Source organism: Physella acuta, unplaced genomic scaffold (genome assembly GCF_028476545.2).
Source record: "Physella acuta isolate Inbredline_101_S28 unplaced genomic scaffold, ASM2847654v3 ptg001524l, whole genome shotgun sequence".
NCBI classification, from domain to species: domain Eukaryota; kingdom Metazoa; phylum Mollusca; class Gastropoda; family Physidae; genus Physella; species Physella acuta.
In genome coordinates, this window is record NW_026733039.1 from 238,111 (window position 1) to 250,313 (window position 12,203).

Below are 12,203 nucleotides of genomic sequence, written 5' to 3' on the forward strand. Positions count from 1 at the left end.
GTGAGATTATTTTCCTCTCTCCAAATGATGTTGACACAGAACTTTGACCTTTTCCCAGGATAAGAGGAACTTTGTGAGGAATCCACCATCAGGTGTTCAGTTTCAGTTTGACTTCAGCAGTGCGTACCCCATAGCACTGGCCACACTACAAGAGGACCCCAATCTTCAGAAGATGAGATTTGATTTGGTGCCCAAGCAGTATGTTCTCCAACTTTTTCTTCGTTTTAAAATTACCCTAACCATCTATGGTCCAACTTTTTCTTGGTTTTAAAATTACCCTAACCATCTATGGTCCAACTTTTTCTCACCACCATATCCCTACATTAAACAGCTCAACCAACTCTGTTTTGTAATGCTAACAACTGTAATGCTAACAACTGTAATGCTAACAACTGTAATGCTAACAACTGTTGCCGCTTACTTAAATCAAAGCTGTCTAATATACTTCCATATCAAATTGCTTTTTAATCCATTAAAAAATGGATTTTTACAAAAGCACTCAAGTTTTAACAAATCATATACATGATAGCATTGTTGACAATCATAACACATTGGTAGACTACAGACTCAATAACATGGTAATATCCAAACATAAAATCAACTGTAGTATTATGATTAATAAAGTCTGCAGCCACAAAACTAAGCTCTGAAATATTTGTGTATTAGGAGTAATTAAACTTGAAATGTGCCTTTATTTATTCCAAGCATCTCTTGCTGTGGTTGGGTCTTGTCTTACTGGCCACTGTTAACATTTGTCATCTAGCTATGTGACAGCACAAATCATGACCTACATGAACTTAAGCCAATTATTTGTTGACAAATCAGCTGACATCTTGACTTATGAGAATCTTGTTAACAGTTTTGTAATTAATTAAGTTTTTAATGTGTATTAAATTGGGCTTGTTGTCTGATTGCACAGGGTTAACGAGGAGACCTTCTGGCGCAACTACTTCTACAGGGTGTCTCTGATCAGACAGTCAAGTCAACTTGCTTCATCCCTGGCCCAGCAGTCAGGTGAGGGGGATTGTGGGGGTGGTGGGGGGGGCAGTGGCAGTATAGCACTGTTGGTAGGGGGGGGGGGGTGGTTGTAGGGGGCTGCTTGTCAGTTTGATGTGAGCTGCTGTTTGTTGTTGTATTTAATCATAATTATTTTGGGGCTATTATGGTGCCTTTCTACACAAACATACATTAGCTGAATAATTTGTTGTTCCCCTTGCACATGTTGTGGTGTTGGACAGAGAGCAATATTTGTTTAGTGTTGTACTTCTAACACTGTGTTTCCCATTTGATTCATGGAATCATTTGCCTATTCTGTCTTGTGTGTTTGCCAGACCAGAAATTTTGAGCTACACATTTGTTATTTTTGTTTTGTTTTGCGTAAGTGTTTATTTATCCGGTCATTAAAGTTTTTTAGTTTTGCTTATGTGTGTAGCCGTTAGTTATTTAGATTTGTTTATGTGTTTGTGTTTGTCGCCATTAAGTTTTTTAGTTTTGCTTATGTGTTTGTGTGTGTCGCCATTAAGTTTTTTAGTTTAGCTTATGTGTTTATGTGTGTGGCTGTTAAAGTTTTTTAGTTTTGCTTATGTGTTTATGTGTGGCCATTTAAGTTTTTTAGTTTTGCTTATGTGTTTATGTGTGGCCATTTAAGTTTTTTAGTTTTGCTTATGTGTTTGTGTGTGTGGCTATTTAAGTTTTTTAGTTTTGCTTATGTGTTTGTGTGTCTTATGTGTTTGTGTGTGTGGCTATTTAAGTTTTTTAGTTTTGCTTATGTGTTTGTATGTGTGGCCATTAAGTTTTTTAGTTTTGCTTATGTGTTTATGTGTGGCCATTTAAGTTTTTTAGTTTTGCTTATGTGTTTGTGTGTGTGGCTATTTAAGTTTTTTAGTTTTGCTTATGTGTTTGTGTGTCTTATGTGTTTGTGTGTGTGGCTATTTAAGTTTTTTAGTTTTGCTTATGTGTTTGTATGTGTGGCCATTAAGTTTTTTAGTTTTGCTTATGTGTTTGTGTGTGTCGCCATTAAGTTTTTTAGTTTAGCTTATGTGTCTGTGTGTGTGGCCGTTGAATTTTTAAATTTTGCTTATGTGTTTGTGTGTCTGGCCATTAGTTTTTTAGTTTTGCTTATGTGTTTGTGTGTCTTATGTGTTTGTGTGTGTGGCCGTTAAAGTTTTTTAGTTTTGCTTATGTGTTTGTGTGTGTTGCTATAAAAGTTTTTTAGTTTAGCTTATGTGTCTGTGTGTCTGGCCACAGGTAAAAGTTCCAGCAGTAGTTCCCGCAGGTCATCAACAGGAAGTGAGCACAAAGGTAGGTTCAGGTGTTTTATGTCAAGTCTTGCATGTACGTGTTCTTTGTTAGGTCTTTGTTAGGTCTAGCATGTAGAGCTTTAAGATACAACTAGCCCATATGTTTTTATGTTCATATCCATGTATGAGGGAACACATGAGCCAAACACAACGCTCACACCCTGTAAGGTCTCCAGGGTAAATGTCAATCATTTGTGTGTATGGAAACAGGTAGCCCAGCCACTCTAAACCTAACACCCAAAATTTCTGTATGGAAAGATAAATACATACATGCAATATATAACCTTCATATTTCAATTAGTTTAGTTTGATATAAAGAATGCCCGTTCCGTGTAGACTTCATAATGTTAAATTTTAACATTGAAATAACAAACTCAATTTTACTCACTCTACATACTAAATTTGTAACTTTAATCAGTGATTCAGTCACTGTATCTATATTTATATAATTAGTGCCTCTGGGTTAAGAAAATGTAAATAATTGTCATGAAATCACTGGGGCTTCACTGTAATATGACTACAGAAAATTTTCTTTAAATACTTTTTCCATAAAAAAATGTTCAGTTCTCTGTGTCTGTTTTTTTGGGATATAGAGAAAACACTATTTTTAGCAGATTCTAAAACCTAAAATGTTAATATTTTTTGTGGACATCATAAATGAATGGGCACTTATTTAGCAACAGATTACTTGCAGTAAAAATTAGATTCCTGCTCATTCAGGAGAAGATAACCCTATCTATCCTTGCTTTGAAAAAAAACCTTGGTTATCTCCAGTTTGCTGATAATGCGCATTGTAAAGTGGTAAACACTAGAAAGGTGTTTAATTAATACAGCTTTATGATCAGTCAGCAGCAGTATGACTTAAGTCAGGCGTATGAGTAAAGTCAGCTTTATGACTTCAGTCAGTCGTATGACAGAAATGTTGGCCTGTCCACTGTCTGGTTTTTTTCTACACACAAGCCCCAATCATGTTGTACTCATCCTAGATGGGGCCAGATGTGGTCTCTGTCTGTCTGGTGCTACATCGTATTGTAGCAATATGACCCTCTGTGTACCCCGCACATTTCATGTTGACGGTGATGCTCAATCTTTTTTATATAAATCTGGTGGGGGGGGGGGGGGTGTGCTATTGACACTGTACCACTCATTATTAAAACGATAAAGAACCCTACCATTCTTATTCTAGGGTGACGCCTTTTTATGATTCCTCCCTCTGATCCCCCCCCCCCCCTGCCCCCTTCACCCAGCTGTCGCCTCCACACCTCATAACATGAGCACAATTTCTACCATTTTAATCTCTCTCCTGTGAGCGGGGGAAAAATTGGCTTACACGAATACAAGAAAGCTGGAGTTGAGTCCCTTTGTCCGTGACCTACTGTCTCGTGTAAATATGGAGCATGTACTCTTGCGACGTCGACCTGGCCAACTTAATCAACACTATCGATCCACACTTGCCGGGCTGGCTGCTTTGTTTTGCTAAGCCTAATTATTTTTACTCTTTGTTTGGCCACCCTCCAGTGAAATCATTCAAGTAAAACACCGCATGCTTTTTACTTATTTCTGTCTCCATCAGGATGGGGTGTGTATAAAGAGAGGGGGGGGGTGTTATATTTTTACTTCGTCTTTTTGTGTGCGCCATCGACAGCTGCAGTCATGTTGTAGATAACAGGTTTTTTTTTTTTTTTTAAATTTGCAAGTCTAACCACCCGCATACAGACATCACATAATGAATAGAACATTGTGTGCCCCCCCACACACACACAAACACCCTCATGTCGCCCCCCCCCCCCAAACCCCCTCATGTTCCCCCCCCCCCCCCACACACACCCTCATGTCGCCATGATGTTGATGTCGTACACAAGTTCCCCGCTGTATTGAAATGATGGGCTGGTTAGCCCTGCAGGTTGTTGATTGGTTGATGATCAGCTGACCTTTTGGCCTGCGCCTTTTGGCAACACTTCACACCAGACTAGTGTCCACTTCCCGGGGGAGTGGGGGGGGGGGGGAGACACTCGACCTTCACCTTGGCTAGCTTCCTTGTGCCCTAACCATTATTTAATAGACATGGTCCCTCCAAGTAAGAGACACCTCACAGTTTCGTGTAGTTTCTGGTTTTTAACTGCTAGATTTAGTGGGACTAGCAATAGAAACATAAGAAATAACCGGCCGCGTTATGTATTTAAGTTCGCTTCAACTTGAAAGTTTAAAAACAGAAAATCAATATTTCTTGATCGTTGGAGATAGTTGAGTAAATGCGAATGTCGGTTATTGGTTGGATTTGACAGGCTATGACAGCACGTTATACCATAGGGCAAACACGCGAGCATTGTGGGTGATCTTGTGGGCTTATCGGGGCTGTAGGGGTATTATGGTTTTATTTATCCTACGTTTTTGTGACAGTATTTTCATATGACAAACTAATAATTTATGGCTTGCTTGTACCAGGTTTGTAGGTTGGGTTTTTTGGTGACCAGGTTTGTAGGTTGGGTTTTTTGGTGACCTGGTTTGTAGGTTGGGTTTTTTGGTGACCAGGTTTGTAGGTTGGGTTTTTGGGTGACCAGGTTTGTAGGTTGGGTTTTTTGGTGACCAGGTTTGTAGGTTGGGTTTTTGGGTGACCAGGTTTGTAGGTTGGGTTTTTGGGTGACCAGGTTTGTAGGTTGGGTTTTTTGGTGACCAGGTTTGTAGGTTGGGTTTTTGGGTGACCAGGTTTGTAGGTTGGGTTTTTTGGTGACCAGGTTTGTAGGTTGGGTTTTTTGGTGACCAGGTTTGTAGGTTGGGTTTTTTGGTGACCAGGTTTGTAGGTTGGGTTTTTGGGTGACCAGGTTTGTAGGTTGGGTTTTTGGGTGACCAGGTTTGTAGGTTGGGTTTTTTGGTGACCAGGGTTGTAGGTTGGGTTTTATGGTGACTAGGTTTGTAGGTTGGGTTTTTTGGTGACCAGGTTTGTAGGTTGGGTTTTTTTGTGACCAGGTTTGTAGGTTGGGTTTTTTTGTGACCAGGTTTGTAGGTTGGGTTTTTTTGTGACCAGGTTTGTAGGTTGGGTTTTTTGGTGACCAGGTTTGTAGGTTGGGTTTTTTTGTGACCAGGTTTGTAGGTTGGGTTTTTTGGTGACCAGGTTTGTAGGTTGGGTTTTTTGGTGACCAGGTTTGTAGATTGGGTTTTATGGTGACCAGGTTTGTAGGTTGGGTTTTATGGTGACCAGGTTTGTAGGTTGGGTTTTATGGTGACTAGGTTTGTAGGTTGGGTTTTTTTGGTGACCAGGTTTGTAGGTTGGGTTTTTTTTTGGTGACCATGTTTGTAGGTTGGGTTTTTTGGTGACCAGGTTTGTTGGTTGGGTTTTTTGGTGAACAGGTTTGTGGGTTGGGTTTTATGGTGACTAGGTTTGTAGGTTGGGTTTTTTTTTGGTGACCAGGTTTGTAAATTGGGTTTTTTGGTGACTAGGTTTGTAGGTTGGGTTTTTTGGTGACCAGGGCCGTAGGTTGGGTTTTTTGGTGACCAGGTTTGTAGGTTGGGTTTTTTGGTGACCATTGCCGTAGGTTTGGTTTTATAATGACAAGTTACATAAGGAGTGTGACACAAGTCGTCAAGGGGTGTTGTACTGAAGTATTTACGGAAACTGCTGGTGTACGTAGTCCCAGCCATGCACCCCTCTCCTGTCCCACACGATGTTCTGTTAACTGTGTCTGGGGTTTTCCCCAAGTCAAAGTGTTTAGCTTGAAACAATAGCCAGGGATTATGTCGGGTAATGGACGAGATTTGTGGGGAAAACCCAGGCGACAAGCCCAGCTCTGGTTTGTTGTCCTATTGCTCATGTGTCTTGTGGTCTCACGTGACTCTAGTACTTTGATTGGATTGGCTGACACATCCAGCCGCCATCTTCCCTTGTGCAATACAATCCAGGGATGATATCACGCCATTTGATTGGAGGGGTGGGGGGGGGGGGGGGGGCTGGAGTTTGTCAGGGAATTGATGAGGCTTAGACCAATGTGTGTGACAGGTCGACCTTCCATCAGTCACAGGTCGACCTTCACGTAACAGGAAGTGGTGGTGGTTGTTGTTGGGATGGTTGTTAGGAAGTGATGGCAATAATCTTTTCATATAGTATTGATGGTCACCGAAGTGTTTGGCTGTCGTCTTTGAGTTAGGGCAATGTTTGAACCCAGGGTTAGTTTGTGTAAATAACAGAGCCACACTGGTGCTGTCTATTCAATCTGTTGCTAATGAGCTTGTTTTCCTAGTGTGTCGCCAGAGATAAACGTACACCCCCAGATAGCACTGGGTAAAGTACAATCTGGCAGATGGTGCGTCCATGTTGCCAGATCATGGCGAATCACGTCATAGATGTGTGTGTACCACGTCACAGCATCAGGCAGTAGGTAGACACCAAACCGCTTGGTGGACGGGGCAATGGAGAGTGGGTGTTTTTCAAGAGAGACCCCATGACTAGATGATGCAATCAGGTGATGACATGGTCTAGTTGATGACTTGGACTAGCTGGCTGTATACATGTATGACGTCTATGATATGACTGACTTGATACATGTACGACGTCCATGTAACGATGGAGCTGATACATGTATGACGTCCATGTAACAATGGAGCTGATACATGTATGACGTCCATGTAACGATGACCTGATACATGTATGACGTCCATGTAACGACGGACCTGATACATGCATGACGTCCATGTAACGATGGAGCTGATACATGTATGACGTCCATGTAACGATATACCTGATACATGTATGACGTCCATGTAACGATGGAGCTGATACATGTATGACGTCCATGTAACGATGGACCTGATACATGTATGACGTCCATGTAACGATGGACCGGATACATGTATGACGTCCATGTAACGATGACCTGATACATGTATGACGTCCATATAACGATGACCTGATACATGTATGACGTCCATGTAACGATGGACCTGATACATGTATGACGTCCATGTAACGATAGACCTCCATGTAACGATGGAGCTGATACATGTGTTGAAGTAAACACTTCCATCCTAGATAAACCACGGGAAGTTACTGCCGGCCTGTCGACGCTGGTATGTTGGTATCTTAAAGTACATGCGGTATTAAAGTACATACATGACACACACTCACCCCCTATCCTCAAATCTTTGTGTTACGGGGGGGGGGGGGAGTAGGAACAAAAGTTGTCTACACAACTTTGAGGATACAGTGTTAGAAGTCGCGTGTGTGTGTGTGGCTGTTGTGTGTGTGTGTGTGGGGGGGGGTCTGTTGTGTGTGAAATGCTGAGTGTAGTGAGGCCAAATGATGATTCGGGTTTTACCATTATTTTCTACCAAAGTACTTTACTGCAGTTTTTTTTAGATAACGACAGAAGGTGAATGGTATTGCCCCTCTCAAGTTGTTTTTGAAAATATCTCTACTTTGGCACCAGATAGACAAGACTGAACAGTGTCCACTATCTGTCTCCTATGTGCCTGACTTGGATTTGTAAGATATCGGGCGATACACCTACCGTCCTGTAATACATGACTTGAGTCTGTGATGTGTGTTATAACGATACCCCCACCTTCCTGTAATACATGTTACGGCAACCATAACTCATGCGCTGGACCTAAACCTAGCCGGAACACTAATCCTAATCTTATCCCTTACCACAACATTCCTGACGGTTATGCTTAACATTAGGGTTAGGTTTAGGGTGGGATAATATCCTATTTGTGTTTTGGTTGGGATGGTATGTAAGGATAGTTGAACGGTCGGGATAATGTAGACAGGGAAATTACCGGGATGTTCTGTGTGTGTGGGTGGTGGTGGGGGGGGGGGGGGCGTGAGAGAACCTTTATCAGTTTTCAAAATTCTGTTATTAAATACACTGACAACATTAACATTTTATAATTAGATACATGTCCTCCATCATGGTATCAGCCACCAACGTGTTAGTCGTACTTCCCCCCCCCCCCTCTCTCCACTGAGCGACTCACTATCCAGCCGTGATAAAGTCAGCTACACCAATGACACACCCTCGCATACAGACATTTATTTCAAATGTCTTGGACGGAGCCTACCCCCGTCCTACTATAGCAACCTTTGCCCTGTACTCACCAACTGACCAGTGGTCAGACTTGTCATCCCGCCCCTCGATCTGTTTCAGCTCTTGTAAAATTCCTACGCTAATTCCAGCCTGCACCAAAACCCCCGCCTTATCTTTATTTCATCTGGCTTCACCCACCTGTTTACTGCGTTGTTGTTCTAGAAGTTTCTCTCGCCCACCCTAAAGTTGCCTCAAACAAAGACCACTCTTCAATCTGGGGGTTGGCGTTGTGTAATGATACATGCCCTGTGGTAAAGAACGTTGAGGTCCGTCTCGCTACACTCGGGCTTATCGTAGGTGTTTCAATTCAGTCCGTAGACCAGGGGTTCCCAACCCCGTGCCCGCGGGCGCCATGGCGCCCGCCGAACCATTCGTATGTGCCCACCTCTCACTATTCGACAGAGACAGAATTTTTTTCATAAACATTATTGAAAGGTTGAAGGGGATGGAAATTGAAAATTTGAGTGGGGGGGGGGGTGCAAATCGGAAGTTTTGTCCCCGGGTGACGGGAAGGGTAGCTACGCCTCTGGAAGGAGTTAGTCGATTTAAATTAGGTGGTGCCCGCCACACTAACCGATATTTTAGAATGTGCTCTAGAGTAAAAAAAGGTTGGGAACCCCTGCCGTAGACAATGGAGTTACTGTCCCTGTTTGATACACATCTTCCTATTGGTGGTTTTATGCACGAGTTGTTAGAGTACATGTTTTGTGTGAGTGGTAAGGCGTGGAGGTGTAGATGTGGTAAGGCGTGTAGGTGTAGATGTGGTAAGGCGTGGAGGTGTAGATGTGGTAAGGCGTGGTGTAGATGTGGTAAGGCGTGGAGGTGTAGATGTGGTAAGGCGTGGAGGTGTAGATGTGGTAAGGCGTGGAGGTGTAGATGTGGTAAGACGTGGAGGTGTAGATGTGGTAAGGCGTGGAGGTGTAGATGTGGTAAGGCGTGGAGGTGTAGATGTGGTAAGGCGTGGAGGTGTAGATGTGGTAAGGTGTGGAGGTGTAGATGTGGTAAGGCGTGGAGGTGTAGATGTGTTAAGGTGTGGAGGTGTAGATGTGGTAAGGTGTGGAGGTGTAGATGTGGTAAGGCGTGGAGGTGTAGATGTGGTAAGGCGTGGTGTAGACGTGGTAAGGCGTGGATGTGTAGATGTGGTAAGGCGTGGAGGTGTAGATGTGGTAAGGCGTGGTGTAGACGTGGTAAGGCGTGGATGTGTAGATGTGGTAAGGCGTGGAGGTGTAGATGTGGTAAGGTGTGGTAAGGCGTGTAGGTGTGGTAAGTTGTGGTAAGGCGTGGAGGTGTAGATGTGGTAAGGTGTGGAGGTGTAGATGTGGTAACGCGTGGAGGTGTAGATGTGGTAAGGCGTGGTGTAGACGTGGTAAGGCGTGGATGTGTAGATGTGGTAAGGCGTGGAGGTGTAGATGTGGTAAGGCGTGGTGTAGACGTGGTAAGGCGTGAATGTGTAGATGTGGTAAGGCGTGGAGGTGTAGATGTGGTAAGGTGTGGTAAGGCGTGGAGGTGTAGGTGTGGTAAGGCGTGGAGGTGTAGATGTGGTAAGGTGTGGAGGTGTAGATGTGGTAACGCGTGGAGGTGTAGATGTAAGGCGTGTAAGTGTAGATGTGGTAAGACGTGGAGGTGTAGATGTGGTAAGGCGTGGAGGTGTAGATGTGGTAAGGCGTGGAGGTGTAGATGTGGTAAGGCGTGGAGGTGTAGATGTGGTAAGGCGTGGAAGTGTAGATGTGGTAAGGTGTGGTAAGGCGTGGAGGTGTAGATGTGGTAAGGCGTGGAAGTGTAGATGTGGTAAGGTGTGGTAAGGCGTGGAGGTGTATGTGTGGTAAGGCGTGGAGGTGTAGATGTGGTAAGGCGTGGAGGTGTAGATGTGGTAAGGCGTGGAGGTGTAGATGTGGTAAGGCGTGGTAAGGCGTGGTGTAGATGTGGTAAGGCGTGGAGGTGTAGATGTGGTAAGGCGTGGTGTAGATGTGGTAAGGCGTGGAGGTGTAGACGTGGTAAGGCGTGGTGTAGATGTGGTAAGGTGTGGAGGTGTAGATGTGGTAAGGCGTGGAGGTGTAGATGTGGTAAGGCGTGGTAAGGCGTGGTGTAGATGTGGTAAGGCGTGGAGGTGTAGATGTGGTAAGGCGTGGTGTAGACGTGGTAAGGCGTGGATGTGTAGATGTGGTAAGGCGTGGAGGTGTAGATGTGGTAAGGCGTGTAGGTGTAGATGTGGTAAGGCGTGGAGGTGTAGATGTGGTAAGGCGTGGAGGTGTAGACGTGGTAAGGCGTGGAGGTGTAGACGTGGTAAGGCGTGGAGGTGTAGATGTGGTAAGACGTGGAGGTGTAGATGTGGTAAGGCGTGGATGTGTAGATGTGGTAAGGCGTGGAGGTGTAGATGTGGTAAGGCGTGGTGTAGACGTGGTAAGGCGTGAATGTGTAGATGTGGTAAGGCGTGGAGGTGTAGATGTGGTAAGGTGTGGTAAGGCGTGGAGGTGTAGGTGTGGTAAGGCGTGGAGGTGTAGATGTGGTAAGGTGTGGAGGTGTAGATGTGGTAACGCGTGGAGGTGTAGATGTAAGGCGTGTAAGTGTAGATGTGGTAAGACGTGGAGGTGTAGATGTGGTAAGGCGTGGAGGTGTAGATGTGGTAAGGCGTGGAGGTGTAGATGTGGTAAGGCGTGGAGGTGTAGATGTGGTAAGGCGTGGAAGTGTAGATGTGGTAAGGTGTGGTAAGGCGTGGAGGTGTAGATGTGGTAAGGCGTGGAAGTGTAGATGTGGTAAGGTGTGGTAAGGCGTGGAGGTGTATGTGTGGTAAGGCGTGGAGGTGTAGATGTGGTAAGGCGTGGAGGTGTAGATGTGGTAAGGCGTGGAGGTGTAGATGTGGTAAGGCGTGGTAAGGCGTGGTGTAGATGTGGTAAGGCGTGGAGGTGTAGATGTGGTAAGGCGTGGTGTAGATGTGGTAAGGCGTGGAGGTGTAGACGTGGTAAGGCGTGGTGTAGATGTGGTAAGGTGTGGAGGTGTAGATGTGGTAAGGCGTGGAGGTGTAGATGTGGTAAGGCGTGGTAAGGCGTGGTGTAGATGTGGTAAGGCGTGGAGGTGTAGATGTGGTAAGGCGTGGTGTAGACGTGGTAAGGCGTGGATGTGTAGATGTGGTAAGGCGTGGAGGTGTAGATGTGGTAAGGCGTGTAGGTGTAGATGTGGTAAGGCGTGGAGGTGTAGATGTGGTAAGGCGTGGAGGTGTAGACGTGGTAAGGCGTGGAGGTGTAGACGTGGTAAGGCGTGGAGGTGTAGATGTGGTAAGACGTGGAGGTGTAGATGTGGTAAGGCGTGGATGTGTAGATGTGGTAAGGCGTGGAGGTGTAGATGTGGTAAGGCGTGGTGTAGACGTGGTAAGGCGTGAATGTGTAGATGTGGTAAGGCGTGGAGGTGTAGATGTGGTAAGGTGTGGTAAGGCGTGGAGGTGTAGGTGTGGTAAGGCGTGGAGGTGTAGATGTGGTAAGACGTGGAGGTGTAGATGTGGTAAGGCGTGGAGGTGTAGATGTGGTAAGACGTGGAGGTGTAGATGTGGTAAGGTGTGGAGGTGTAGATGTGTAGATGTGGTAAGGCGTGGAGGTGTAGATGTGGTAAGGCGTGGAGGTGTAGATGTGGTAAGACGTGGAGGTGTAGATGTGGTAAGGTGTGGAGGTGTAGATGTGGTAAGACGTGGAGGTGTAGATGTGGTAAGGTGTGGAGGTGTAGATTTGTGGGTGAGTGCGGGTGTGGAGGTGGGGAGAGCAAGAATTGTACTGGACATGAGCATTCAAACTGTCAGTTTTCTGTGGTGGGGAGAGCAAGAAATGTGCACGTC

The 12,203-nt window shown here is 44.9% G+C and overlaps 1 protein-coding gene across 5 annotated transcripts in view; it reads left to right on the top strand.

The window, feature by feature from the left end:
• LOC131928591 (synapse-associated protein 1) overlaps nucleotides 1-12,203 on the top strand; it is a 45,051-nt gene that overhangs the window by 9,332 nt on the left and 23,516 nt on the right. For 4 of the 5 annotated variants that reach the window (XM_059284658.1, XM_059284660.1, XM_059284659.1 and 1 more), the window contains exons 4-6: nucleotides 59-198; nucleotides 920-1,014; nucleotides 2,248-2,301. In XM_059284658.1, the coding sequence (XP_059140641.1) occupies nucleotides 59-198; nucleotides 920-1,014; nucleotides 2,248-2,301 (289 nt within the window). The remainder of the gene's footprint in view (nucleotides 1-58; nucleotides 199-919; nucleotides 1,015-2,247; nucleotides 2,302-12,203) is intronic. The other variant, XM_059284661.1, reaches the window with a different exon arrangement.